General features: G+C 39.8%; 2 protein-coding genes and 1 long non-coding RNA gene across 17 annotated transcripts in view; 2 read left to right on the plus strand and 1 right to left on the minus strand.

Annotated features, from left to right (window-relative positions):
* Positions 1-26,503, plus strand: tnpo1 (transportin 1). Of its 2 annotated transcripts, XM_044095962.1 has the most exons (25): positions 2-174; positions 312-420; positions 2,419-2,494; positions 3,791-3,940; positions 5,555-5,661; positions 10,240-10,373; positions 11,427-11,508; positions 12,220-12,342; positions 13,417-13,535; positions 13,826-13,886; positions 14,048-14,228; positions 14,789-14,941; positions 15,033-15,258; positions 16,170-16,341; positions 16,624-16,710; positions 16,823-16,930; positions 17,378-17,536; positions 17,623-17,710; positions 17,811-17,909; positions 18,006-18,101; positions 20,591-20,666; positions 21,583-21,682; positions 21,762-21,836; positions 22,306-22,444; positions 22,543-26,503. In XM_044095962.1, the coding sequence occupies exons 2-24, from the start codon at positions 316-318 to the stop codon at positions 22,411-22,413; spliced, it is 2,685 nt and encodes an 894-aa protein (XP_043951897.1). In that variant the 5' UTR covers positions 2-174; positions 312-315; the 3' UTR covers positions 22,414-22,444; positions 22,543-26,503. The 2 variants fall into 2 exon arrangements, 1 of the variants encoding a protein (XP_043951897.1); XR_006368584.1 differs by lacking the exons at positions 20,591-20,666; positions 22,306-22,444; positions 22,543-26,503 and having other exon boundaries at positions 1-174.
* LOC122819320 lies at positions 20,752-27,503 on the minus strand. The gene is made up of 4 exons (XR_006368585.1): positions 27,392-27,503; positions 21,744-21,829; positions 21,484-21,592; positions 20,752-20,786 (listed from the first exon to the last, which is right to left on the minus strand). It is a non-coding gene; the product is annotated as an uncharacterized LOC122819320 (long non-coding RNA).
* Positions 27,430-27,999, plus strand: part of fcho2 (FCH and mu domain containing endocytic adaptor 2) — a 56,632-nt gene continuing 56,062 nt past the window's right edge. For 13 of the 14 annotated variants that reach the window (XM_044095947.1, XM_044095951.1, XM_044095952.1 and 10 more), the window contains exon 1: positions 27,506-27,691. In XM_044095947.1, coding sequence (XP_043951882.1) covers positions 27,659-27,691 — 33 coding nt within the window. In that variant the 5' untranslated portion in view covers positions 27,506-27,658. Of the gene's footprint in view, positions 27,692-27,999 lie in introns of all 14 variants that reach the window. The other variant, XM_044095956.1, reaches the window with a different exon arrangement.

Raw genomic sequence — 27,999 nt, forward strand, 5'->3', positions numbered from 1 at the left:
ACCGAAGCGAGGCAGCTATAATCAACGCAGGGCTGTTTGACCTGAAGCTTTTTTCGTCTGGCTCGAAGAACGGACCTGTCTGCCGAAACGGGCCCATGTCTGAAAACCCAGACAGACGCTCTCATTTTCACAGAAAGGATACTACAAGCGAGTACGTCGCCCGCGACAGAGCAGGTAAAAGCCTTTCTGTGTCAGACATGTTTTTGCCTTTAACGGAGGGCGGAGGGAGAAGGTGGGGGTGTTCTCATTTATGAGCCGTTGGCTTTGTAAGTCCTCTGTGTGAGCTTATGTTGTTGCTTTATCCGCGGCAGCAAGATGGAGTGTGAGTGGAAGCCAGACGAGCAGGGGCTTCAGCAAATACTACAGCTGCTGAAGGAGTCTCAGTCACCAGATACGTCCACGCAGAGATCCGTCCAGCAAGTATCCTTTCCTCCGGCTCTCGGGAATAAGATTTAGCCATTTATTACAGCCCAGTCACACTCAACAGGCTAGCTGTAGCTAATGTACGCCAAGGTGTTTACCATTAGAAACATGTTCACCTGTGCTGACCGGGTTTTCTTTCTTTTTCCCCCTTTCTTCCCATAATAACCTCACCAAGGTTCATGTAAACAAGGTCATGTGTACCGTTATTGGAAAGTTAATGTAGAAAGCTGTTATTGTCAGTAATTCGTCTAAAAACAATGCAATATTTGATTATTTTTTCAGACATTTCATTTATTTAAGATAAAAGTAAATAGGAATTTTATCAAATAATAATCATGCTACCCCCTATTTATGTTTCTTGCGGTTTAGTTTGAACAACTGTGTACGCAGAAAAGTCTCACCAATTGCACACTAAATTGAAATCTTGTCTTTTGTTCTAACTATGCAATATCACTTTAGCATTACGCTGTAATTACAGCTTTGGTTGTGTTTTTTTAAAAATATATACTTACTTATCTTGAAAATGAAAGCAGTGACTTAAGATGGCAACGATCTTACACCACAAGTATAAATTACTGAGAGGTTGCATGAAAACAGGATGATACACACAGTTTAGACTCTCCTTATTTAAAGCGCCACAGAATCTCGTGTTTGAACAAGTCCTGATGAAATTTATTGACTCTATGCAGCTCTGCCCTATTTTATCTTCTTTCAGCTAATTAGACTGAAGTTCTTTCCGATACACACGCTTTGAAATGAGCAAAATTTAATGAGCTGCTCCCTAATTTGGATGGCTTAATATCAAGGAATAATCAAAAAGTTGCCATTTTAAAACCACAGAATTTTCTGTCATACCATTGCTATGATGGAGAGCCCTTTTAAAAAAAAATGTCAGGGAATTGCCAGAGTTTTACCTGACTTCATGGCGTGAAGAGTGACTACTATGAATACCATTTCTCATATGTTGCTCTGCACTGCTGAACAGCTGGCTGAAACGTTACCACACCTTTCTTCGATTACAACGTAAAGATGCAAACAAGCCCTAGCTGTAGTTCCTATTAAAGTAAAGGCGTTATAAAAGTGCGGCTGACAAGGAATGAGGAACGTGTTGGTTTAAAAGTAGCCTGCGTTTTGCTAAACTTCAGTAAATAACTGTTAGAAATATTAATATCAGTATTTTTGATTTAAACTAAACGTGCATTTTAGTTGCGGTTTACTTTCGTCTGGTACGCTTAAGATGCAAGGAAGATGGAAAAAAAACCCCCAAAAAACTGGCCAGCTGTCATTTGAACTTTCACGTTGACATTTGCCGCGGTGTCGTTTTTCAACGGGGTGCCAAAAACCAAATCGCTAACGTGTCGGAATGGACATGTTTTCACTCTCATGAAGCATCCGGACGCAGGCGTACAGAGACTTGAACGGGGGGGGGGGGATAGAAGCTGCCTCGGGGACGAGGGGTGTGTGTATATGTGTGTGTGGTTTTCGCTAATTGCAGCTTATACAGTGTTAAGTGCTTCGTTACCTCTGCCGTCGTTTCGCTCGTGAAGTGCCATCACATGGAAATGAGCTTTAATATTTTCACATTAGAGGGAAAAAAGGATCATCCACAGCTAGGCTGACTTGTTTGTGTGTGGCTGCTTGTTGATCCTAAATGACTTGCTTACGCAACCCTCCTGCCCCCCTTTCTCCACCTACACACACACACACACTCTCATATGAGCCACATCATTAGCTCATAGACGATATTGCCCTAAAGACGCCATCTGGTCGGGTACTCACAGTACTCGGTCATAGTAAATTACATATTTATGACCCATTACAAACGTCCACACATTACACCACCACTTAGACACATTAACAGTATCCACTTCTCTTTTTTTTTTTTTGGTTCTGGATGAAAAAGTAAATACTCTGCGTCACTGCTGCAATAAAGACATTGATGCTGTGCATCCTGTGTGTACGGTTGTCATCCTCAACCGCTTTTTTTTCTCTCAGAGACTCGAGCAGCTGAACCAGTACCCGGACTTTAACAACTATTTGATATTTGTTTTGACCAAATTAAAATCTGAAGGTAAGCTACCTCCTTCTATTTTCACATCGCATGTTTTTTTTTGTCTGTCCCCCCCCTTTATTCTACGCAACACCTTTTGGGAGGGAGCTGTCTGGCCATGACTCAGGGTGACCCGGGGGCATCTTCGCTATAGATGATGTGGCTCTGGGAATATGGGTCGCTCTAAATTTAAACCTGATTCCTGGCAGAGATGCAGCGTTTGGCACGACTGTCTGCTAAGTACAAGATCCGAGGGGTGTTGAGACGTTTTGATTTGCTACTTGCACACCTTAGGTTTAAATGCTGAAAGGTGGACACATTTTAAATTTAGTAGATTATGATATTTAAATAGAACGGTAACATCAATAGGGCTGTGAAAAGTATTTGCCCCCCCTTATAGAGTTCAGTCATTAAAAACTGTGTTAATATCTGACGGCAGAGTGTCTGCGCATCCTTTTATAACATTTACTTTTATGTGTCTACAATTAGAGTCTTACAGTGTCTTAGATGTCATAAGAAAAAATGTAAGTCGGTCTTAAATACATAACAGGGTGTCTGCACGTCCTTCAAAAGTTTTAATTTCATGAATCTAAGATAATGGCCTTTAAAATTTGTTGAATTCATCGAAAAACAATAAGTCTTTCTTAAATACATTGATCACAGGTCTTACGTTTTGTGGTAGCAGGATTATTTAATCTTGTATTCTCTGTAGTTTATTTTTCTCATGGGACTTTTCTGTCAGGCAAATGTTTGAGTCGCTCGCAGACATCTACGTTGGCGGTCTGTAAATCGAGGCGTCTTAGGCTACCGCTAACTTGCAGCTATACCCTTACTTGTTAGTTAGCTTTTTTACGTCTATCTATCAGATTATTGACATTTTTCCTTTGAGCCATTCAGAGATGAGCTTCCTGGTGCATTTCGGATCATTGTCAGTATAATGTTCTTTTTCTGAATCGCTGTGTTAGTTTCCAAAATGTTCCAACTTTTTCGGTCTTTTACTTTTTCCATTTATTGGCAGGTTGGTTTGGAGATATTTTCCCCTTTTATAAATGGATTAATCTTTTGAAAACTGTTTTATTTTTACTTATCTTTGATATCAAAGCTTGTCTGTCATCTGAAAAAAAGAGAAAGCCAGAAAGGGGGTGAAATAGGTTTTCACTGCACAGTAAAACTGTTGAGGCAAATAATCACTGTTTCTTTTTTTTTGTTGTTGCTTTTATTAACATTTGTTTTTGTTTAAGTCTAAGTCATGTTTCTAAAAATGCCACCCGTGTATTAAAAGTTACATTCACTGGCCTGTTTCTGGTCGTCTCACAGACGAACCGACCCGTTCCCTGAGCGGACTGATTCTGAAGAACAACGTAAAGGCTCACTACCAGAACTTCCCAAACGGAGTGTCTGATTTTATCAAAAGCGAATGCCTCCAAAACATCGGAGACTCCTCTCCCCTCATTCGTGCCACAGTGGGTAAGTCGGGTGCCATGTTTTAGGGAAAATCTGTCCAATGATGACAGTCATTCGACAGATAAAATAAACTCAAAATGACTGAGTTTATTTTGTGAAATTTCCAAAACCGCCTGCACATTCAGATACCATGAGAGCTGCATGTCGTATCAAATCCTAATTTCTTCATTGGAATCGTAGCACTTACATTCTGCATGCCGATAATATATCTGGCCAGTTGGATCCGGTTTCAGTGCCCTTGATGTCCAGCTAAAGTGTATTTTAGTGACCAAGCCGCTAAATCTCATAAAGACTGGCGGGGATCTAGTTCTTGTCATCGGATATTCAGCTTTAATATCTCAATTGCATACCTACCTAATAACATGTTGCCTTAGTTACCGCAAAGCTTACTTATACGTGATTCTAAATGGATATTAGATGAAGTGAGAGTTTCTAGGAAGGATTTCGGTGTTTATTCATCACTATAGAGAAGAGTACACTCGGGGGGTGAAAAAAAACAAAGAAAATAATTTTATATTCTATTAAATAAAAATATTATTCACATAATATTCAAATATCATGTTGATTGTTTGACTGAAATGACTTCCCCTGAGAATAAAAACCTCCACCAAATGTTGAGAAATATGTCTGCTTAAAAATAATCAGTTAGCAAAACCGCAGCCTTTTGTTTGAACGCATGCAGCCATGAATGTGTTCAACTTCAGGCTCCGGTGCACCAAATACTGCATGCTTGCTGCTCTATCAAACTCGGGCTCATCAGATTGGTCCAAATCCAGTGAAAATCAGAGAAATGTGTTCTATTGTTTGTGAGGGATAATTGATGAAAATTGACACATTTAGCGCTAAACGAATGTCATTTCTTTATTCCTCTCTTCCCCTCCCTTTTCTGAGATGAAAACAAATTCATGCAGGGATGTGTCGGACGTATTGCAGCTAAATTCTATCATGGTGTCGGCAGGACAGCCCGGCAGCCATTGTTGTTGTCCTTCCCCTCCTTCACCTCTGACTGCTTGGCTTTGCAGCAGCTTAGCAGGATGCTGCTAACATGAAGCGACATTCTCATTCTCGGGAGTGCAGTTCAAATCAAAGCGAAGACCTTTACTTAAGGCTATTCCTGTAGACAAAAATCTTTCTCTTCTTATTTTGTTTTGCTAGCAATAAATGAAATATTAGGAATGCTTATTATTCCTTAAAGTATTAGGCGTGAGTAAAAACGACGGTGTAAAATAGATTTAAAAAAAATTGTACTTGGGTCATGGGGCTAGCTCCAATTAGCACCGGGCGCTCCAGATTGTCAGGACGCTGTAGCCCGTAGCTGCTGGGATCTAAGCTTGCCGTGCTTCTCTTAAGACTGGAACATGACCTGCTTAATTTTCCTGTGAAAGGTTTTAACAAGTTGTGGTCGGTGCGATGAAAAGAATCTTTCATGAGAATAGGTGATTTGTGGCTTTATTGCTTTCTGTTGAGCCTTCTTGCAGAGCAAAGCCTAGACCTTGGAGCTGCAGCTGCGGCTATTTCAACTTCACGTTCCTGTTCTGTATAAAGCTCCTTCGTGTATGCTTGTGGTAGCTGGTGTGATATCTGTGCATTCATGTGTGAGCGATCTCTCCACTGCAGGAATCCTCATCACCACCATCGCCTCCAAAGGAGAGCTGCAAAACTGGCCTGAGCTTCTGCCCAAACTCTGTCTGCTGCTGGATTCTGAAGACTACAACACATGTGAGGTGAGAAGTTCGCACATTTTTCATATGTCTAGCATGTTTGTATACTGTGTTGTTGCAAGATATAGCCATAATTGCAAAATTCTGAACAAAATGTGTTTTATTTTTTGTGCTGCTACATAGAAGAGGTCCTTCTGTGGATATATCCGCTAGATTTTGCAAAATAGCTCAATTTCAATCAAGTTGGGCCGATGGCATCTATGGACATTAATTTGAAGTCTTGTGGCTGATTGGAGTTAGGTTCCGGTCTTTGACTGGGCCATTCTAACACGTTTATTTTTTAACCCAAGCTATCCGTGCCTGTGTATTCAGGAAATTCTCGCTAGAAGTTTAGTCTTTTAACAGTTTTTCATCCAGTGTTGCCCTGCAAAAAATTCTCAATAAAACAATTATTTGCCTAGAATTTGGATAAAATCAATTTTAAGTCTTCTAAAAATCATGAGGATTAAAGCGCGGCTTTTCAAAATTCCCGCAGCACCTGGCTTTGCTACGCTACTAAGACTTGCTTGTGTTCAAACAGGATTCAGCCGTTGTGCTTTTACGTTTAGATTTTTGGATTGCATTTAGCGGTATAAGAACAAAGGCGGCTACTTTGTGTTGGTCCGTCACATAAAGTTCCAGTGAAATACAGACAAGTTGTGACTCGATATGAAAAGTTTCCTTTTTAACAGGGCTGAAAGTGTGCATGTTTGTCGCCGAAGACTCCCAGTAAGCATATGTGTTTGTTCAGTAATTTGCTGTGGGCAGAGAAGAGCTGAGGCACGACTAAAACAGCATCTGGATGACGTCCTGCTGGCCAGATGAGCTTACGGCGGCCTCACAGCTGGAGCAGCAGCTACTACCACAGATTATTCGACACAGGAATATCATCAATCTCTCTTTTCCTGTCATAACCTGAAAACCATATGACCCCATTTTCTGGCATTTAGCACATTATCATCCAGAATGAGTTTATGCAGTGAATATTTGGGGGGGGGAAGCAAACCTTTTTTTTCCCCCATGTCCTCCATGTTTGTTTTTAATCTCTAATCCATTGTCATTCAGTTTTTTTGGACTTTAAACTGTAGGTTTAGCTCCCTGTCAGATTCACAGTTTGATAGCTACATATTTAAATACCCCAGAGCAACGTTGGAATAAATCACAGCAGTTTATATATTTTGTTACTTCATAAAAGTGTCTCACCAGTGTTGTCCGGACAGGATTTCTCGTTACACCAGGAGCGTCCAGATGACTTCCAGGAAGCAGGATTATCTGAAATTTAAGGCAGAGGTGTGGTGGGGGAAAAAAAAAAAAGAATCCCCCTCATGGCAACCCAGCCATCATTTCTTATAAAGCTGATTCAGAGTCTTAGATTTAGGTCAGCTATTTACTGCAGAGGATCTTGAAGTGTGTCTCAGTGTGTGTGTGTGTTTGTGTGCGCAAGGCTTAAGACTGAACAGCGGCCGAATGTAAAAACCCTTTAGTAGAGTTGATACGTTTTTGAAAAGCCGCTTGAAGGCCACAAAGCTTCTTAATGTCTGATTTTGAAGATGATTAAGTTAATGCTGGAGCACAAGTTGTGCTCCAGGTTTAGATGTGTTCTAAAATGCTTTATGTTCTTCTATTCTTGGGTTGTTGTAGCAATGTGGACATTCCTTCTGAAACTATTGTTCAGCTTAATGGAAGCACATCTGACTAGCAGCAAATATCACAGAAATGTTCACATTTTCTTGCTGTAAAGAATCCAATTAGAGATGTGTGATTGTTGCGAATGTTTGTTTGCAGATTTATACAAAAAACGCTATTTTTGATTAATGCTAAGCCCCAGTCCCATACAACAGTACGTTTAATACAATTTAGTTACTCAGTGCAATGAATCATTACCCCACATTCTTTCAGTATTACGCTTTTGTTAGCACCAAAGTTTTTATAGCTACATTCCTCAGTAAATTCACATTTTGTTCTTGCTGACGAGGTTTGCACATAGAACAGTTTGCCAAAGTGCTAAGCCAACGTTAGCATACATTTTCTGTGTTTTGATATGACTTGACAATGTTCTTATTCATTGTGTTTCCACTGCTTTATAAACACAGCGCTTTGCCTTCACCGTCATAACATTTATGGATTAGTGTTTCAGCTGCTTCCTGCACAGTTCTCGCTCTCATACATCAAAAGCTGTTTGTTGACATTTGATCAAAACACAAAGAGCAATTCATATGACACAGACGCATAAGGAACAGTAAAATCTACCTTTGAGAAAGCTAGAGTAGTTCGAACAACAAATGCCTGGATTAGGATATCCTAGTTTTAGATGCATCTTCCAAGGGAATCTGTGTTGTGTATGTGTTGACCTCTGTAATTTTGCTGGCAATAACCAACATGTATAAATAATCCACAGTCGCTGTGTTTCCATTACAAATGCAGGCAAAACTTTGTCGATATTCCGCTAACATAGAAAAAGCACATCTTCTCATTTGCAGTGTTTCCTTAAATAATAAACTCAATGAAAAGCCACACATGAATAAGGTTGTTCTCGCGATAAGCCATTATGAAAACATTCCACCATTTTCCCACCTACCACTTTCTGTTGTCTTCTTTGTCATTTCTGCCAGTAGTAACATTCGGATTTTGATCATGTGATGTGTTTGTTGTGAAAAATAGTGTTTCCATTACAGTTTTGCAAAATACACTCATATAGATATGTTTTCAAAACCATTGTTGCACCAAAACATTTAGCAATAAAACATGAGCTTTTTTTTATTTCTAAATCCATGTGTTCCATAAAGCTGTGGTCCCCAACCACCGGTACCGGTCCGTGGACCAATTGGTACCGGGCAGTGCAAGAAATAATTAATTATGTCTGTGGATGTATTGAGTATGGAGGAGCTTTTATTTTGAAAATCCTAAACCGGATGCTGTCAGTTACGCGCTAACATGCAGCAGAATGACTAAGAAACTGAAAAGGTTGGGGACCACTGCCATAAAGTACTGTTTTGTATTTCTAATTGCACAATAACATAGTCAATGAGAATGCAGCTAGTGTCACAACTACTGGTGCTTTGCTGTCTACGTTTGGGACATATTGACATGATTGTGCAGTTTCTAAGCCGCATACGTTGTTGTGAGATTACAGATTCCAGCACTGAGAAACATTTGCTGCGCTTAGCTAATTTCAAGTACTAACATATAGTGGTTCCGCATTAATTTTAGCTCTATGATGTGATAATGTAAAATGTCAGCTTAGACTTTGTGGTGCTGTGTGATGTCGTTGCATTTTTAGCTTTATCGTGAAAGCCACATAGCCCAATTAAGTAAAAATACATTTTTAGCACTTTGGAAGTGGTATCAGTTTCAAGCTTACTGCCGCATCTTTGTTTATAGTTTCAGATCAGTATTTGGTTGATCAGGCCGAACTCATGCGGCTGTGCTTCACACCCGACCGCCGCCTCCTTTGCTCTATAAAAAGGAAGAAGCAGGTGTAAGGTTGGGGCCGGAGGTGGGGTGTCTTAATATAGGTTTTGCCTGGACAGTTTCACTGTTTTGATTAATGGGAGTTGGCATGTGGTCGCAGCGGAGTTATAAAGGTCAGTTCGATTTCTTCTTTGCTTATGTTGCTTACTGGTGGATTTCAGCTCCCCTTCTATGCTCGCGTGTTCTTCTGATATCCAGGGCTGTCGAGTTCGCCGCACACACCTTTCTCACGACTTGGCTGTTTACACTCCCATTGCACTCTGAGCCTCTCTCATCTCCCATGCTCACTTAACAGTTTGACTTGTTTTCACATAGCAAAGCAGCTGCTATCTTATTTTTCAGCACCGTTAAATGTCACGCACATCAAAGAACTCCACAATATATTTTTTCCCTGTCAACCCAGAGATGACATTTCCAGAGGCTGCTGCTTCTCATCAATTTTGTTGCTTTAACGCCTGCAAGTACTTTGCATTCTAATGAGTGAAAGTGCTTCATAATGTCTCCGTCTCCACCGTGGCGTGTCTGTGACCTTGACACCTTACCCTTTCCGTCTTATTTCATCCCCTACGTTATTTTTTTTCCTCTTTGTCGTCGCCTTCTCTGCACGCTCTGTATCTGCCATCTAAAAAGGGAGCCCTGACATGGGAGCAGGTTTCCATGGAAACACATTTCACACACCGTCTATGTCGGTGCCGTCTGCTTCTCCGGGCTGCTTTTTTTAGAATATGCACCATATTGTAAGGCTGCATACTAAACATCTGCCAGGCAGCTAATATCAAGTGAGGGGTCCGTTTTAGGGCCGCTGGCCAACAGATTGAAGGTTATTGTAGCAGTAGCAGGTGAATCCTGTTGAGGTTTGTGAAACATTTGTTTACAATAGAGCCGATTACACAAGGATTTGCAACATATTTCAATATTTTTGAAAGCTTTCGGCTGAATAGAAATCCCCATTAACTCCATTGAAGTCTGTTTCCTGTAGCTGTGGTTCAGGCAATCTGTCTGACTTGCTGCTTATTTTGAATAGAATTCCTTATTAATCCCCCACATTTGCAGAGTTGTGAAACATTTTATGCCTATTTTTTTTTTTTCTTTCCCCTCACATTTTTTTTTCTCTTTGCATGTTGTCTTTAGGGAGCGTTCGGGGCGCTGCAGAAGATCTGTGAGGACTCCGCCGAGATCCTGGACAGCGACATGCTGGATCGTCCTCTTAACGTCATGATCCCCAAATTCTTGCAGTTTTTCAAGCACAACAGCCCAAAAATTAGGTAAAAATTTCTCTTTTTCTTTTGCTGCAATGAAAGCTGTTTTCAAAATGCAAGTTGCTTTATAAACGTCACGCTGAATGTGTTATCATTGCGGACGTTAAGATGCTGGTTTACTCTGCATTTACTGCGATATCAGAATCCTGGATTCCCTCTGATGCTTTGTTGGGCTTTTTTGTTTCCCAACTGGTGTCACAGTTTTTTATTTATTTACAGGATTTAAATCAGGTACTGAAATGTCCATGTCATTCATCATGTGTCTGTGGAACCATTTTTGTGGTGATTGTTATAGGTCTACGCCGTTTGCAGTTTCTGCCCGATCACTGATCTTCAAAAAGCATGCCCTGCCAATTCCAATTTTAATCCGATATTGATTTTTATTTATGTTTTTACATTTTTAAATGTAAAATGTGTTTCACAATATTGTGCATTAAACAAACTTCTGTGCTTATTTGGAAGGAAAACGAGCCCATAAAATCGCACATTCTAAACCATTTTAACAGTGGGCATGAGATGCTTTCTTAACACTGTTTACTTTTTATGGTGGCAAGATAAACTCGTGTCTTTCTCTCATTTTATTGGAAACTGAATTACTACTAATTGGGAGTTTTATAAACTCTCATTTGTTTAAGATAAATTGGCAGGTGTACCAGTAGTTGTGCACAAAAAAATATTTTTACATGGTATTTTATTGCCCACCGAATCAATGCGCTCCAATAAAATGTAGTATTTTTCTTAATTCTTCAGTATCAAACACTGAAGGAGGCAGCAAAAGCTGCATTTATTGTAAATTTGTTGTTTTTTTTTTTTCAATAAATCTTCCCCTGGTTTAAAAACGTTCTTGTATGTGTAGATTCTGAATTGTTTTCTTGCGCTAGCGTGCCGTTGACGCACAGTCAGTTTCTTTATCCCTGCGTTTGAATGTGGCTGCAGTTTGCATTTAAACAGAAAACTAGAACTGCATAAGAAGCAGCACAGAGGCTGCATTTATAGTGGGCAGCATGTGAGCGAAACAAGCCAGTGTGACTCTCAGGTGGTGTGGTTATTGTGTTGCAGGTCTCATGCCATCGCCTGTGTCAATCAGTTCATAGTCAACAGGACCCAGGCCCTAATGCTCCACATTGACCCGTTCATCGAGGTAAGCGCAGTGCATGTGGACGCATGCGGCATCGATTTGGAAAAATGTGCATTTGAGTTTGTTGTTTTTTTTTGTGTGGAAATGTCGGCTTTTATCTAAAAAAAAAAATCATAAAGACGAGGCGCCAAACAGCCAACAAACCAATGTTGTTTCATATAAAAATTTTGTTATTCATGTCATTTTATATTTTTACTTTTTTTACATTTTGTCACGTTAAAACCACACACTTTAAATGTATTTGGGAGTCAAGGATTTGTATTTCAGATCAAGGTTTAGTCCTCTGCGGTCTGTTACTCTAAGGTACAACGTAACTTTGTTAAGGATGCACCAATTCCAGTCTTCTGGCCGATCCACTGATCTTTAAAAACGTCTGATCTGCCGATTCTGATTTTGGCTGATACCGATTTATTTTTTTTGTTTTTGTCTGAAAAGCGTAAAAAAGGACTGTGGCTGATCTTCAGACCTTTGCGGAGGTAGATGAGATTTGGTTCACCCAAGATTAAGAAAGTCTGGACCGATTTATCAGTCACTTTACAATTATGAGCATTATTTTGTGCCTCTCTCCGATACAAAATCCCAATCAAACATATTGAAGAGTTCAGAAAGGCTGTGATTACCTTTGCGAGGGCACTGCGTCTTTCGTCATTTTTAGTACAAATAGTCCTTATTACCAGTAGTAAAAGAAAAGGTGCTGGTTTGTGTGTTCTGCAGAACCTGTTTGCACTGGCGACTGATGAGGAGCCCGAAGTGAGGAAGAATGTTTGCAGGGCCCTCGTCATGCTGCTGGAGGTTCGCCTGGATCGTCTTCTGCCTCACATGCACAACATCATAGAGGTAAACGACGCAGAATGAAAATGTGTACTCCCGGAGAAGACTAAAACTAAACACAGAGTCTTCTTCTGAACGCTCAGATAATAGCAAATCTAGGTCCATGATTCAAACAAACAAGAAAATGTTGACTTTATTATTGGTGTTAGACTAGTGAAAGTGTGTTTTTGTGTGGCTACAACTTGTCAGTCATGAGAAATGTGTTCATAAAGCTAAATGTCTGTGAGGCAAACTGTCGCAAAGAAGAAACGAGAGAAGAATCAGATGACGCTTATTGTATTGGATTTTGGAGTAGCTGTTTTGTCAACTAAACTAAAGTTAAAGCTCACCATGATGGAAGATTTAAAAATTTACAGACTGTGGCTTAAATGTCTTCCAGGTTTGAAAAAGTATGGAGTTGGGAAGAAGAGCTAGAAGAGACTTTATTTACATAATAAAACACACATTATCCATTCACCCATTTATCTGACCATATCGGTATTCATCCATCCATCCATCCATCTATTCATGTATTCATCTATGTCACGACCACTGTGGATGTTTCTACAGTTTTGTCGCTATCTTACAGCAGCTGTGGCAAAGTGTAAAATTCTTTAATTTCAAGTTTTGAGTTCATATGTTTAAAATTAAGGCCATAGAAAGTTCTAAATTGATATGAAAAAAGTGTAAGTTAGCCTTAAATACATTAATCGCACATCTTAAATTTTGGTGACAGGACTGTTTAATCCCGTATTTTGACTTTTCTGTCAGACGAGCGTTTCAGTCGCTTGCAGATATTTATGTGTATAAGTGTAAATTTATCGACAGTTTCCCAGATGACATTTGTCTTTGCGGCGCTGGATTCATTCCATGCAAAACAAAAAACAAAAAAAAAAACAAGCTTTGCGGTACCACAACATAAAATATGCAATTTTCTTTTTGTTGCGACACAGCTGTTAAATTTCATAATGTTCTTGAAAAGTCTGAAATTTGAGTTGGTGAAACCTGCGGACATCCTGGAGAAGAATCTGATTTATATCTAAATGTAATGTTTGATGATGGTACTTGAGTATTTCCTTATTTTTTTTGTATTTTTTGCAGTACATGCTCCTGAGGACCCAAGACCCAGACGAGAATGTCGCCTTGGAGGCCTGTGAGTTCTGGCTTACACTGGCTGAGCAGCCGGTGTGTAAAGAAGTGCTGTGCGGTCACCTCTCTCAGTAAGAAACCGCTCTCACAAGTTTGTGTTACACTTTTAATTTTAACACCGGTTGATTCATGTCCGCCTGGGCAACAGAAGGATTTTCTTCCTCATGGCCTCATGTTGGGCTGAGTAAGAATCTCTCTGGCTGCTGGCCTCTGTGATATCGTATGTCACCAATCTGCCACATTAAGCCGTGCCTAACGTAGACCCTCAGGCGTGAGTGATTGCTTGTGAACTTGAACTTGAACTTATCCTTGCACATTTTTTATTTTCCCCACATAATTTTATCCCCGGCTTTTGCTCCAGGCTCATTCCTGTACTCGTCAACGGGATGAAGTACTCAGAGATCGACATTATCTTGCTCAAGGTCAGTCTGTGTTCCCTAATGTGTTTACCTGGAAGTACAAGGATGAAATGCTTCATGAATCTGCGTGGCACGTGCTTGGTTTAAGTCGTCCTTACCGTTTTCATCCCGAATATGTAACACAAAGCCCAATGTAGCTGAGTTTAAAATGTCTCTGGCTCCAGGGGGACATCGAGGAAGACGAGGCCGTACCAGACAACGAGCAGGACATCAGACCACGCTTCCACCGCTCCCGCACGGTCGCCCAGCAGCACGAGGGCGACGGGATTGGGGAAGACGACGACGACGACGACGACGATGATGATGAAATGGACGACGACGATACGATTTCTGATTGGAACCTGCGTGAGTTTTGGTGCCCGACTAGATGTCCCTCCCACTGCAAAAACACAAAGCCTTGCCAAGTGCCTTTGGTCTGGTTTGTAGTTCAAATATCTTAACGCACTTGAAATAAGATAAAACTAACTCACAAGTAACGTTTCAGCAAAATATAGGAGCTTGTATATGTAAGTAATTCATTAATATTGATAAGAAAGCACAAGTTCCACTTGCAGATTATTTTACTTGTAACAAGTCAGTTTTCACATTTTATAAGTGGGAAAAAAATCTGCCAATGAAACTAATACCTTTTCATCAATATTAAGAAATTATTTACTTAAAACAAGCTCCTATATATATTGCTGAAAAGTTACTTGTACGTAAGTTTGGTCTTAATTGAGGTGTGCTAAGAAATTTGCAAGACAAAATACTTAAAATTGTGTGTGTTTTTTTGCAGTGTATGTCTAAAGTTGTGCTTTTTCATATCAACTGCTCCTAAACTTGTGATTCATTTCTCCAGTGTTTTTCTTGTTCTGCGTGTTATTTCTGTTGGCACACTTGTGTTTCTATGCTCTCATAAATGTTAGGAAAGTGCTCCGCAGCGGCGCTGGACGTGTTGGCCAACGTGTTCAGGGACGACCTGCTGCTGCACATCCTCCCACTGCTCAAAGAGCTGCTTTTCCACCCTGACTGGATTGTAAAGGAGTCCGGCATCCTGGTGCTGGGGGCTATAGCTGAAGGTGGGGAAGAGGAGGAAGACACAGGGAGAGAGGAGAAATGATCAGGAGAATTTAAATTTGAACTTTCTTTCTTGCTTTTTTTCCCCCCCAGGTTGCATGCAAGGCATGATCCCCTACCTGCCTGAGCTCATCCCGCACCTCGTCCAGTGCTTGTCTGACAAAAAGGCACTGGTGCGATCCATCACCTGCTGGACACTGAGTCGCTATGCGCACTGGGTGGTCAACCAGCCCCCGGATATTTACCTGAAGCCTCTAATGACTGAGCTACTGAAGCGCATACTGGATAGCAACAAACGTGTGCAGGAGGCCGCTTGCAGGTACAGAAAATGTTCACACCCGTTGACCTTTTTTCAAATGTTGTCTTTTTAACCACCGCAAGGTGAATATATTTTATTGAGATCTTATACGAGCAACAAAACAGAAGATTCAATTGGAAAATGGATGAAATGTAATAGATGGTTTCCCCCAATTCATTTTGGAAATGAAAATTAGTTAAAGCTTGCACGCATAGATATTTAGCCCCATCGGACTCGGCACCTCCTTTACAATTGCATCTTAAAATACTTTGGTTACGTTTTCACCTTCTTTCCACTTCTAGAGACAAAAAAATGGCCGCTCATTTTTTATAAAATGGCACAAGCTGAATTAGATTGGATGGTGAACAGCAATATTCAAGTCTTTACAGGTGGTGGACAATCTGGACTTAAAATTTTATCGCCATATTTTATGGTACTATTGTGGTAACAATAAAGTTGTGATAAAAAAAAAAAAAGTTTATTACTTCTCTGTATGGCTGCGACTGCATACCAGAGTATTCATCCAATCACAAACACGAATACTGCTCTTGGAAAACATTCCTGTTTGAATCAGGCGCCACTTACTAAAATAAATAAATTAGATTCATATGACTGAACTCCACAGAGTAACTACATTTATTAGACTTTTGAATTTTCTGATATTCATCAATGCTCTTGTGGAACAAATAGAGGAGAAATGAGTAAAAATAAAATTTCTGGTTTGTTTTTCATCATTAATTGAAATCAAATTTCTTATGCTAAGAAACTTTTCACGATGAGCGATCCGATAAACCCCTGGGTGTTTACAGAAGTTGTGAATTGGATGTAGCTTTGGACTTGGAAACGGAAAAGGAACAAGTAATGTGGATAACAAGTGACCATGAACACTTCTGCAAGGATCACAACCTCCATTTTTAATTTCCTCTACATAGTGCCTTTGCCACGTTGGAGGAGGAGGCTTGCACAGAGCTGGTTCCCTACCTGGCGTTCATCTTGGACACGCTGGTATTTGCTTTCAGCAAGTACCAGCACAAAAATCTGCTCATTCTCTACGACGCCATCGGGACGCTCGCAGATTCTGTGGGACACCACCTAAATAAACCGGTACGCAGGACGACACAAATCCACAGCTTCGCTTCCTAGTCGGTGTGAAGTTTGACATAACCACATGCTGTTGTGTCTGCTTCCTCGTTTTACCTTTGTTGTGCTAGCAGTGGTAAATGCACTTTCAGATCTAATCAATCTAGACAGCCTTTCCTGAAGGTAAAAGACAACAACAACAACAACAACAACAACAAAAACCACCACAACTTCTATTTGTTAGATTACAGTTGTATTTGTATATTTAAATAATTGTGGTTTTAATTTTGTGTCGAATTTTAATAGGAATACATCCAGATGTTGATGCCACCACTGATACAGAAATGGAACCAGCTGAAAGATGAAGACAAAGATCTTTTTCCTTTGTTAGAAGTAAGTTGGGTTTTTTTCTGTTTTTTTTGGGGGTTTTTTAGCACAGGTTGAGTTCAAGTTTATTATAGTTTCATGATTAAGATGTGATGCTACTACTCCGTTCTCTCCTCAGTGTTTATCCTCAGTAGCCACAGCCCTTCAAAGCGGCTTCCTGCCCTATTGTGAGCCTGTTTACCAGCGATGCGTCAATCTGGTCCAGAAGACACTCGCTCAGGCTATGGTGAGTCTGTAGTGCTTAGAAAAGTCAGCCTACCTACTTCAGTGTTAACTCTGCAATGATCTGCTTTGCAGAAATATTAACTGAGTGAATGTAGTGTTTATTTAAGATTTAAAATAATAAAAACAAAACCTTATTAGAGCCCTTCCAACAGGACATTGTTTAGAAATTATTGGCATTGTAGCTTAACTTTATTCTTGTTTGAAATGCAAGAAGAAATTGTCAATTAAAAAAAAAAAGAGTCTGGATCCTAGGAGCTAATTACTACAACATTAGAGACGTGTCTAATCTATTCAGGCTGTGAAAAAAAAAACAAGAAAGAAGAATACTTTTAGCAGATAACAGGAAGGCTAAACGTTTCATCCTTTTGAACTTAAGCCCTACGTCTGAGAGCTTAAGTTCAAGCTGCAGTTTGATTAAAAGATTCTGTTCTTGTCTACCACCGTTTAGCTTCATCAGTCACAACCTGACCAGTATGAATCGCCGGACAAAGACTTCATGATTGTGGCTCTAGATCTACTGAGCGGACTGGCCGAGGGCCTGGGTGGCACCATCGAGCAGCTGGTCGCTCGTAGCAACATCCTCACTCTTATGTATCAGTGCATGCAGGTAAAGAGGCCGTCGAAGCCCAGTGCTCAACAAACTAGAGAACTGGCACGCATTGTTGATCGCTGTGTTGTTTCGTTCGACTTCAGGACAAAATGCCTGAGGTGCGTCAGAGCTCTTTCGCTCTGCTTGGGGATCTCACCAAGGCTTGCTTCCAGCACGTAAAACCCTGCATCGGTATGTCCACTGTTGTTGTTGTTGTTGTTGTCTTTGAAGCTGATCTTGCAGTTACCAAGTTGATTGATTTTTTTTTTTCTTCTTCTTTTTTTTTCTACAGCTGATTTTATGCCCATACTGGGTACAAATTTGAACCCAGAGTTAATATCTGTGTGCAACAATGCAACCTGGGCAATCGGAGAGATATCTATACAAATGGGTGAGTTTGAGCTGCTTCCAGATCATCCGGTTTTACCTAGAAACCTGCTTTCAGAATGGTAACGTTATTTTCCGTTGTATGAAATGCGACTCGCAGGGCCCGAAATGCAGCCTTACATTGCCATGGTGCTGCACCAGCTGGTGGAGATCATTAACAGACCCAATACTCCAAAGACTCTACTGGAAAACACAGGTACCACACGGTGGTAGTGCTGAGCCAGCCACACAGGGAGGTGCTCACTTTCTCACTCACTCACTCACTCACTGACTCGCCCAGGTCCTATTCAGTCAGCACTGACCACACTCACCAGGATGCCTGTTCTGGTCTTTTAATCTCTGTCCAAACAACCCTTTCTCCCAAAGAATGAGCCTTACATGTTTCGCTGGTTTTCGCTTAATCTGCTCAAACTACAGTTATTGACTTGCAGCCTGCCACAGAGACGTCCGGGTCGAGATAAAAGAGAATTAAAAACCCGGCGCTTGAATTTCTGACGCTCCTGAAGTGAGCCAAACCATGTAAGAGCCCAGTCTTCTTGGGAGTCGACTAATCTGGACGGACTGACAAACGAAGCAGGATGCTGAAGTAGAACAGAGCAAAAAGCTTAGATATCCTCACAGCCTCACATAGTTTCCAAAGGCATACTTCTCTCTTCAGTTTAACGCTAATCCTGAATGACTGAGAGAATGCCTAAACCAGCACATACATGATGACACAGAGCTTAGAAACTGATTTCAAGTCTCTAAAAGGTTACACTCTGCTTTTGTTTCACCATTAAGAATTGTATTGGGAGGACCCAAAATGACCATTTGATTTAAAAAAAGCATGCAAGGGTGAAGTGTGACCTCGCCTAAAAACAAGACAAATTAGGGATTCTATAGATGTGTACCTGTTTGTTTTGCTGTCAGTTTATGTGTTGCTTTTATTTACTGTTCTTTAAATGTGAATGCATTTCTGCTAATAGATGTTAAATGTTAAGAATGGCCGATGTTTAATGCAGGATACACCATGATGGAAGAGTAATCACGACTTTGTCGTAAAAATGCTCAAATGTCTGACCATAAATTTTGTCCGCTGTGTTTTCGGAATACAGTGCCTTGCAAACGTATGCATACTCCTTGAACTTCTCCACAGTTCGTTGCAGTACAACCACAAACTTCAGGGTATTTTATTGGGCGTTTTTAGGGTTAGGTGTGAAGGTTTTGTTCCGGTACCAGGGACTAAAACAAAAAAAACAAAAAAAATCCTGCTTTGGGAATGATTTACTTCAGCAAGGAACGAGCAGCTGGTCAAAGTTGACTGCAGGACAGAGAGAGCTAAAGAAAACCCGTTAAAGGCTCGTTATACCGAAGCATGTTCATCTGTTAGAATGGCCTAGTCAAAGTGCAGACTCTCTCTGTAGAGGCGCAAAGCTGCTGGAGACATTCCCAAATGGACTTGCTGCTGCTATTTGCTGCAAATCGAGGTTTTACAAAAATGTCTCCTGAAACAGATCCATGCTGCACGTTTCAGATTTTTTACCAGTAAATTATTATTATTATTATTATTATTATTATTATTATTATTATTATTATTATTATTATGCCCTTTCACAAGTAGGCAAAATATTCCGATTCATTTCCTGTAAGTTTGTGGATGTAATGTGAAAATATAAAGTGGCTCAAAGGAATATGTATTGCTGCTGGAGTAAAGCACTGCATTGGAACATGGCAGAGAGAACATTCAGGACGTGGAAAGAGCCCAGTCAGACTTTCCAGCCATGTATAAAGCTAATGTTAAATATATTCCCAAGAGATCCGCTTTGGCTGGAACTAAATTTAAAGCCGTCATTTCATGCCGAAGCAACAGGCTGAGAATTCTTGGAGAGCACTGCACCACTCCTTAGTTTGCCTCTGATCAGCTGATCCTGCACTGAACTTTACTCTGATGAGCGTACCATCTGCTTTCTGCATGTGTCATTGGACTGTTCATAAATGCCTGTTTGTTAATGAGAATGTTGCATAGTTTTGTGTCTCTTAAACTTAGGTCCTCCCTCCTCTCTGCCTCATAAGAACCTGCTGTGCTGGATACTAGTCTCCCTCCATAGTAGTTGGCTTGGAGTAATCTTCTCATTTCTTTTCAAAAAAAGAAAACAAACAAACCAAAAGAAAAATATTTCTGTTATTGAAATTTTACATCTGTGAGTTTAAGGGAGAAATCTCGTTAGCTGCTCTTGGACACGCTACAATTAAAAAAAATTGTTTTTTTCTTTTACTATTAACTCACTTGTTTTTTTGTTTCTCTTTTTCAAATTGTGCATTTTAAGTTAAGCTAACAATGAGATTGAATCCTTTTTTTTTTCCCTTATCAGATCCGAAAAGCTGTTTTAACGGTTGCCAAAAGCAGACTTTTTTTTTTCTTTTTTTTTTTTTCTATGAATGTCTTGTCAGAGTTGTCAATGTGTTCTCCCTTAAACGTTCTGTATGTCTTTTTTTTAGAATGTTTTAAATTCCTGCCCACGACCGAAGGGGGGGGGGCTATAATAATCAACGCTAGTGAAAGTCTGTTTATTATCATACACAGATTCTGTTGATTTATGTCTCTCAGTTGTTTGTTTTTTCTTTATTTTTTTCTCCTCCCCCCTCCTCATTGCTCATGTCTTCGTTGGCGTTTGGTGGTGTGTAACCGTGATTGCGTTACCTTAGCAATAACAATTGGTCGTCTTGGTTACGTTTGTCCTCAAGAGGTGGCACCCATGCTACAGCAGTTTATAAGACCCTGGTGTGTATTATTCAATCTTTTATTTAATTCATCTTCTCTCTGCTCTGCTCTTCTCGTCTGTCGCCTGTTCCTCCCCCTCCTCTCCCCTGTTGCTCTCCTCTTCTCTTCCTCGCTCTCCTCCTAAAACAAACTTCTTTTTTCAGTTTTTTCTTATCAGTTTGTAATCATTGCCAACCATGTGACTAACCCTGTCCTTTTTAGGTCCTACTTGTGATTTTTTCTTTTCTTCTTCTTCTATTTTTCTTTTTGCCTCAGTAGCACCTTCATATTACACGTTGATTTGTTTAATTTCTAGTCTTTTGCCATTGTTAATTGTCGCTAACAACTTCTAAGATGCATGGGATCAGACTTTGTCACATGCCTCGCTGGTTCAAAAACAGAGAAAGGATGCCTTTAATGCCAAAGAGCATTCCTAAAATCCCTTTCTCGTTTCCTAGTCGCCCAGCTGCATGTCCTGTCCCAAAATTATCCCGGCCTTTTTTCTTTTTTTTTTCCTTCTAGTAAATATTTCCAAAAACAAAGCAAATTAAAATCAAGGTGCTATACATGAGGTTTTGCTGAACACACTGCACATAGACAGTAATGTTCTTAGAAGTCAGTGTAGCTGTGTTAAATGCAAAAAAAAACAAAAAACAACCCTGATTTTGTTTGGTGTGCATGTTCATTGTGTCAGTGATCACAGGTCATGATAGGAGTTTTTGCAGCTAAAAGACAAATCATTATAATGGTAAAAGAAAAAGAAAACCATTTGAATTAAGGGATGCTGTAGGCTGTGTTTATGATTCTTGAATAACTCCTTGATTAGCATTAGCCTTACATAGTGGAAGTTGTTAGTGCACTTTACAAGTTCCTTAGCTTGTCACTGGATGATGCTCTTGACATATTCAATGTTGAGTTTGGCCGTCCATGTCGTCAGGTGCACCTCTCTGCGAAATATAAGAGACAATGAGGAGAAAGACTCGGCATTCAGAGGAATTTGCACCATGATCAGTGTAAATCCTGGAGGCGTGGTGCAGGTGAGCTCCAGCCCCGGTCGCCTGGTTCTCTGTCGCTGCAGAAGGTGAAATGTTGCCTCACTTCTCTTCTTTGGAACAGGACTTTATATTCTTCTGCGACGCAGTGGCCTCCTGGGTAAATCCAAAGGACGATCTCAGAGAAATGTTCTACAAGGTAAAAAAAAATTGGCAAATGGATGGGAATAAATAACGTTAATAAAAAAATAAAAAAAAGTCGACATCACTCCCTCCCAGGTGCTGATGGACGGTGTATTGCAAATGTATTCAGGCCCCTTGAACTTTTTAGCATTATGAGCACAAACGTCTGTGTTCTTCATTATGATTGTCAGTAGTAGACCAACTAAAGCGGTGCAGAACTGAATATCAGACGTTTTAGAGTGCAAGACTAGTACATTTTTGTCCAGATGTAAGTCTTTAATTTGATTCATAATGGTTTTAAACGGTCTTTAAATTTGAGTGAAACCTGCGTAAACCTTGATTAAGCAGTACCACGTCAAATCTCAATAAAATTCTTAATTAATTTACTCTCTGAGGACAGCCCTGTCTTATATGAGGTCTGTTTTGAAAGGCGGGGGATCCTTCATGACTTGCCGTTAAAACCCTTCCTCATGTTTTGGTTTCAGATCCTTCACGGGTTCAAGAACCAGGTGGGCGAAGAGAACTGGAGGCGCTTCTCTGATCAGTTCCCGCTTCCCTTGAAGGAACGACTGGCAACCTTTTATGGGGTGTAAAGGCTTCCACAGCACTGTGCCTCATCGCGGGGTCCGCTTTGTTGCTTCCCATTTTAAAAACGAGACGCAAACGTATTTTGTGGAGTAACGTTGGCCTAAAATTAAAATCGCTTCCCTTTCTCCACACAGGTCATTCACCATGGGAGACGAGACAGGGAACCATCCCAGGGAACGTGTTACCCTCTACAGGGGGGGAAAAGGGGGGTCGACCCCTCCCTGACCTGGAGGAAGGGGTGGGAGGGAGGTGGTAGTAGCTCCAGTTCTCGGTGCCCTTAAGCGCAAGCTGGGGATGGGGAGAGACTGGCAGTTCAACCTTATCATGGGAGGATCATTCATTTAATCAATCTCAATCACAAATAATAGAAATGATCACCTTTTTCGTCTTATGTTTTTTTCTCCGCCCCATTTGTTCTGCAGACATCTTGCTTTCAGGACTACAAAAGGGTAATTTTAGGGGGGGGGGGGGACAATGAATCTTTAAGGTATTTGTTGAGGACAGATTCTGAGATTAATGAAAACAATTTTTGAGATACTTTATATTAAAGCAGCTAATGCTAGCAGAGCGTTTTGAAATCGGGGTGGAAGGGGGGGGTTGTACTTTCAGAATGCTGCATATCATCCAAGGTAAATAAGTAATGACTTGTAGGTAACCTATTTTTTCAACACTTTACGCAGGGCAGAGGCTCTTGGCTTAAAATCACCAGGGAGCACAATTCAAGAGCAGCTTTTCTTGGATTAGGTAGCATGCTTATAATATTGTGGAAAGCTGTCGAACATTAGTGATGTGTGTTGACGGCCGTCGTTGCCATTCGATAAGGTTCTTCTTTGATCGTGTAATCTATATTTCAAGTACTTTCTGTTTCCTCTGCCAGAGAATTACAGCGGCCGTCTGTAACGTAGCATGACGGGTTTTTACACGCTGGATTTAGGTTGTGTTAAACCTTGACTGTGATGTGACATTGGAGTGAGTCTCTTTGTTTTGTTATGTGGCAAGAATGTGACTTTTTTTTTTTTAAGAGAGAGAGAGAGTATATGGAATCTTTAAGATGCCTAAATTCTTTTTTTTTTATTATTATTATTATTGTCTGAAATTTGTGAAGGAAAACTGAAGTAGAGCATGCAGGTTATCAACCTGTGTCTCTCTTCTTTTTTTTTTACCTCAGTGATACAAAAACACATCTGAGTTTTGTGGCTTTTGCAATCAGAATCACACACACACACTTCATCAGATCAGTGTTGAATATGTTGATTTCTCAGTGTATTGAAATTCTGTTGCTGGTTGTTTCGCTTCCTGTGCTTGAGAAAAAAAAAAAAAAAGGAGAAAAAAAAGCATGACCTTGAGGGTGGCTGTGTTAACTGTGTCGGGTGGCTGTCACTGTGGGGTACTTGGATGCTTTTCATCTCTTGCATGTTGGTGGCCCCTCGCGCGAAAACATTTGGTGGGAAGAGGGTTCTGCGGGAGGGAGGGGAGCTTCAATTCGATGTTTTAAGAAGTACATAGTGAACGATGTATGTATTGCAACACTGGGACGTCTATTAACCTTTGCGTATCGCATACCGGAGCGCTCGCCCTGACCTTCCCCATACCCCGTAAACTGGATGTAGTTTTAAAATACTGTGAAGAATGTTTAATGTGTCTATACTGTTATATGTATATTTTTTTTAAGTGTCAAACTGTTAATAGGTTACAGCCTGAATGTATTCCATGATGAGTTGGAGAGATAGTTTTGTTTTTATTAATTTGTTCTTTTTTTTACACCCAGCCAGGCGTTTTTTTTTTTTCCTCTGCTGGCCAGAGTAATAACTGCAGTATTTAATTCTTTGTAATGCACATATAAAACAAAAAAATATACTAAAAAGTACTTGAAATAATGTAGCCAAACCCCTACTGAGGATTAATTATTGCTGCTGAAAGGTTTTCACCTAATGCAATGAGCATCTTGATGCAGTTGTACTGCTAATGTAGCTTTATACTTATAGGGATATAACCAGTTCCTTTCAAAAGTTTTCATACCCCTTTAAAAACGTTTTGCATTTTGACACACTACAGCCACAAATTGTGACTCAACTAACAGTAGTAACTACCGTAATAGTAAAGTGCAAGAAAAAAGATGCAAAGTTTATGAACCGTGTAAAATAAAATAAAATAAAATAAAATTCTAAAGTGTGGCATGCATTTGGATTCAGCCTCCAGCCTTACACACTTTGACCCATTTTCTTCTACAAATTGGCTCAAACTCGCTCAGGCTGAATGGAGAACTTCATCTTTGAACAGGTAGTTGTTTTGTTTTTGTTTTTTGCAAAAATTCCTAATTGGATTTGGCTCTGGACGTTGAACGGTCCATTCTGACACAAGAACATGCTTTCGGACTGATCCATTCGATAGCGGCCGTGGCTGCATGTTTAGCTTGTCCTCAAAAGGTTCAGTTCCCAGATATCTCCAGTTTAGTTTTGCCTAATCATTATTTACTCTGAAGATATTTAATTTGCACTTGTCAAATCTAAAAAAACAAAACAAAAAAACACGTTTAACGTATCTCAAATTGTGTCATCCAAGATAAATTTGATTAGAATTGCGACTAGTCAGAACTACTTTATTGCTAGTTATGATTTAACTGTTCATATCTGAAATATGTCATTTATAATAGTTATAATGCAATTAGTTATATCTTAAATGGGTATTTTGTCAAGTCAAAATATAATTAGAAACCTCTATTTACTAATGCATCTGCTCATAAGGCAACATCAGATATCTGGCGTGCCATGCTGCTTTATGTTTACCCCGTAACGTCTCACTAAAGTCTATTGAAATTTGTGTCAAAAAAGCTGAGCACTTTTGAAGGGGACTGCAACTGGATCCTTGTACGCATCATTCGATGTTAAAATTTACAGGAAGTAATAAATGCATCATGGAATACAGAGGCAAATACTTACGTGTGCATGTGTACGTTCCCCCATCATTCTTTTTGTTCAGAATGTGTTTTTTTTTTTTTTTCGTCTGGCACATTCCAGCTGTTTGGCACACAGAGATGTGGCGTGATCACAGCTAGATGGGGTGTGTTCAGTCCTCGTATTCTTCCACTGAAAGATTGTACGTCTAAGAAAACCAAAACAAAAAACCCCCCACACACACACACACACACAAACACGAACGCCCGTTGTTACTGTGCTGTCCTTCTGACTTGACCGCTGCTAAACATTGTAGTTGTATATCACCACTTGAATATGTCTTTTCTAAGTGTAAACCTCAGGTTGCTTTTGTTCCAGTGTTTTTTTTTTTTTTTTGTTTGTTTTTTTGTTTCGTTTGTTTATAATTTCCTTAACGTGTACACCTTTTATGCAGCCTGCCCCCGCCCCCGTAAACGTCCTGAAGAATAGTTAAAAAGCTTGATTTTCATGCAAGAAACGGATAAACGTGGATGTTGGATGTTAGCTGATGTGTTACTTGCAGCACTGTGAGCTATCAAAGCTGGGGGTAAAAAAAAAACATTATTTCAGCAACAATAACTTGCACATATTTCATCTACTTTTTTGCCTGAAGTGATTGTGATTGAACTCAAGCGTACAGTGTAATCTCTACACATTGCCATAGGAGCAAACATTTGGGGATTTTGTTGATTTGCAATAGATATTTAGCATAATTGTATTAAAACAAAACCAGGGAGTTGGAAACTATAAAGAGGAAAAAAAAAAAGTTTGCAAGTACAAGTTTGACTTTCTACAAAGCTTTATTAAACAACCGCATTTTATAAAGTACCAACCGGTAGTTAGCGACGACTGTGCAAAGAGCTCCTGTATTCTGTAACTCGATTAGCCTTTAAACTTCAATAGTTAATCTGCCTTCACATTTTTTGCTATGAAAAGCAAAAACATCATTTTGATAGACTTGGTTTCATTTTTTTTTTTTTTTTTTAAATAAGCTGCTGAATTAAGAAAACAAATGTAATACTTTTGGGGCCACCAAATATTTTGGATCATGCAAAGACTATATTGTACTGTAGTAATTTTGTAATATTTGTAAAATGATGTAGTGGGCGTGAATGATTACCATTGCTTGAATCTACATTGTTCCAATAAATTGTTTACATTATGACGGGCCTTTTGTCGTCTTCCTTTCAGACTGTGCAGAGCTATCCAGTTTTTTAACATCGTTTGAAATAAAACCTTTTATTGCAATTAAGCTTTGGAGAAATTTGTGCAGGGCCTTGAAAACTAACTTGTATAAAACAAAGATTAACTTTAAATTATTGCCAATGCTTCCTCTGTGTCCATTTTGTGGTAGTACCTAACAACTTAGAACTAACCATGTAATCATAAATATGCGTGTTCAGAGTACGATCACTGAAGCAGCATTTGTCTGGTTGGTGGAAAAGTACTTTTCAAATGTTTATATAAAACAAAACTGACTTTTTTTAAACTGATATTTACTGAACACATCCTTATAATTAACTATTGAGAAGTTACTAGTAATAGCTACTCATCAATAAATTTATTTTAGAAGCTAGATCTCTGCTTGGCACCAAACGGCCCTAATAATGCAATGTTAAGAAGAAAACTTTTAGAAAATTAAGTCAAATGTAATTTATAACTAATATCCGAGGCATTTGTGCTTTAAAAGTCGACTCTTCAAATCTCCTAAAGACCTGGAGCCTTTCTGCTGCTATAATCTTTATGTATCATATTAACATTTTAAATACTTCTGTGTAATGTTTTAAAGGGAAATCCCAGAATGAAGTGGACATTAAAAAAACAAGTTTTTTGTAGTAAAAAATTAATCAAATGTACTGTCAACTTTTAGATACATGTCCATATGTACATATACCTAAATACTTTGTAACATTTTCTTCGGTTAAAACTCTCAATTAAAAATATATATATAAGCAAAAAAGGCTATTTATTTATCTCTAAGAGGCGGTAATAAGACACTCGTATTCCTTTCAAAATTCCTTTGTATGATTGAGGAATTTACGGAGAGCACCTGAAGGCAGCATCTGTCTGTGTCCCCATCAGCCGTTGGTAGCGCTGTTTCGTCCCGAATCTGGAGAAGGAAACTCGGGGGAAAGCAGCAGCGCAGCACCGCCTGGCGGAGGTGGAGTCTAAAGGTGGGAAGGGAGAAGAAAGGAGAGAGGAGGAAAACGGTAAAAGGCACATAAAACAGAAACGGGGGGAGAACGGTGGATGATTTACGCTTTAAAAGTCGCACTACAGCTACTTGAAGAGTTGCGGCGAAGAGGAACAGAACAAAATGATAACGCCTTACTTCCTAGAAAATTTCTGGGTAGGTGTTGTTTATTTTTTATTGCTGTTAACACCGGTGGTACACCTCATTATTCCCTTTCTGTCTTTTCTGACATTATTCTGGTCGTAGTCCCAGCCTTGCGGTTACTAGGTTCTGTCCGGTGCCGACAGACTAGCCGGTCCTGAATTACACAACCAGCATTAATGTTCTTCGGTAATTATTCTGTTTTTACCCCGGGGTTTGGGCCTCTGTGAACCTATCTAACTTGAGAGGATGAAGTATCCGCCCCTCTTTCCGGTAATTGGCTGCGTCTGGATTTCTTGGAATGTTTACGGTCAGTTCCAAGA

This window comes from Gambusia affinis, linkage group LG17, assembly GCF_019740435.1.
Source record: "Gambusia affinis linkage group LG17, SWU_Gaff_1.0, whole genome shotgun sequence".
NCBI classification, from domain to species: Eukaryota; Metazoa; Chordata; class Actinopteri; order Cyprinodontiformes; family Poeciliidae; genus Gambusia; species Gambusia affinis.

Coding starts and splice junctions, on each gene's coding strand:
- tnpo1 (XM_044095962.1), top strand. CDS start 316: ATGGAGTGTGAGTGGAAGCCAGACGAGCAGGGGCTTCAGCAAATACTA. Junction 14,229..14,788: donor GATTTCTGATTGGAACCTGC/GTGAGTTTTGGT, acceptor CATAAATGTTAG/GAAAGTGCTCCGCAGCGGCG. Junction 17,537..17,622: donor TTATGTATCAGTGCATGCAG/GTAAAGAGGCCG, acceptor GTTCGACTTCAG/GACAAAATGCCTGAGGTGCG.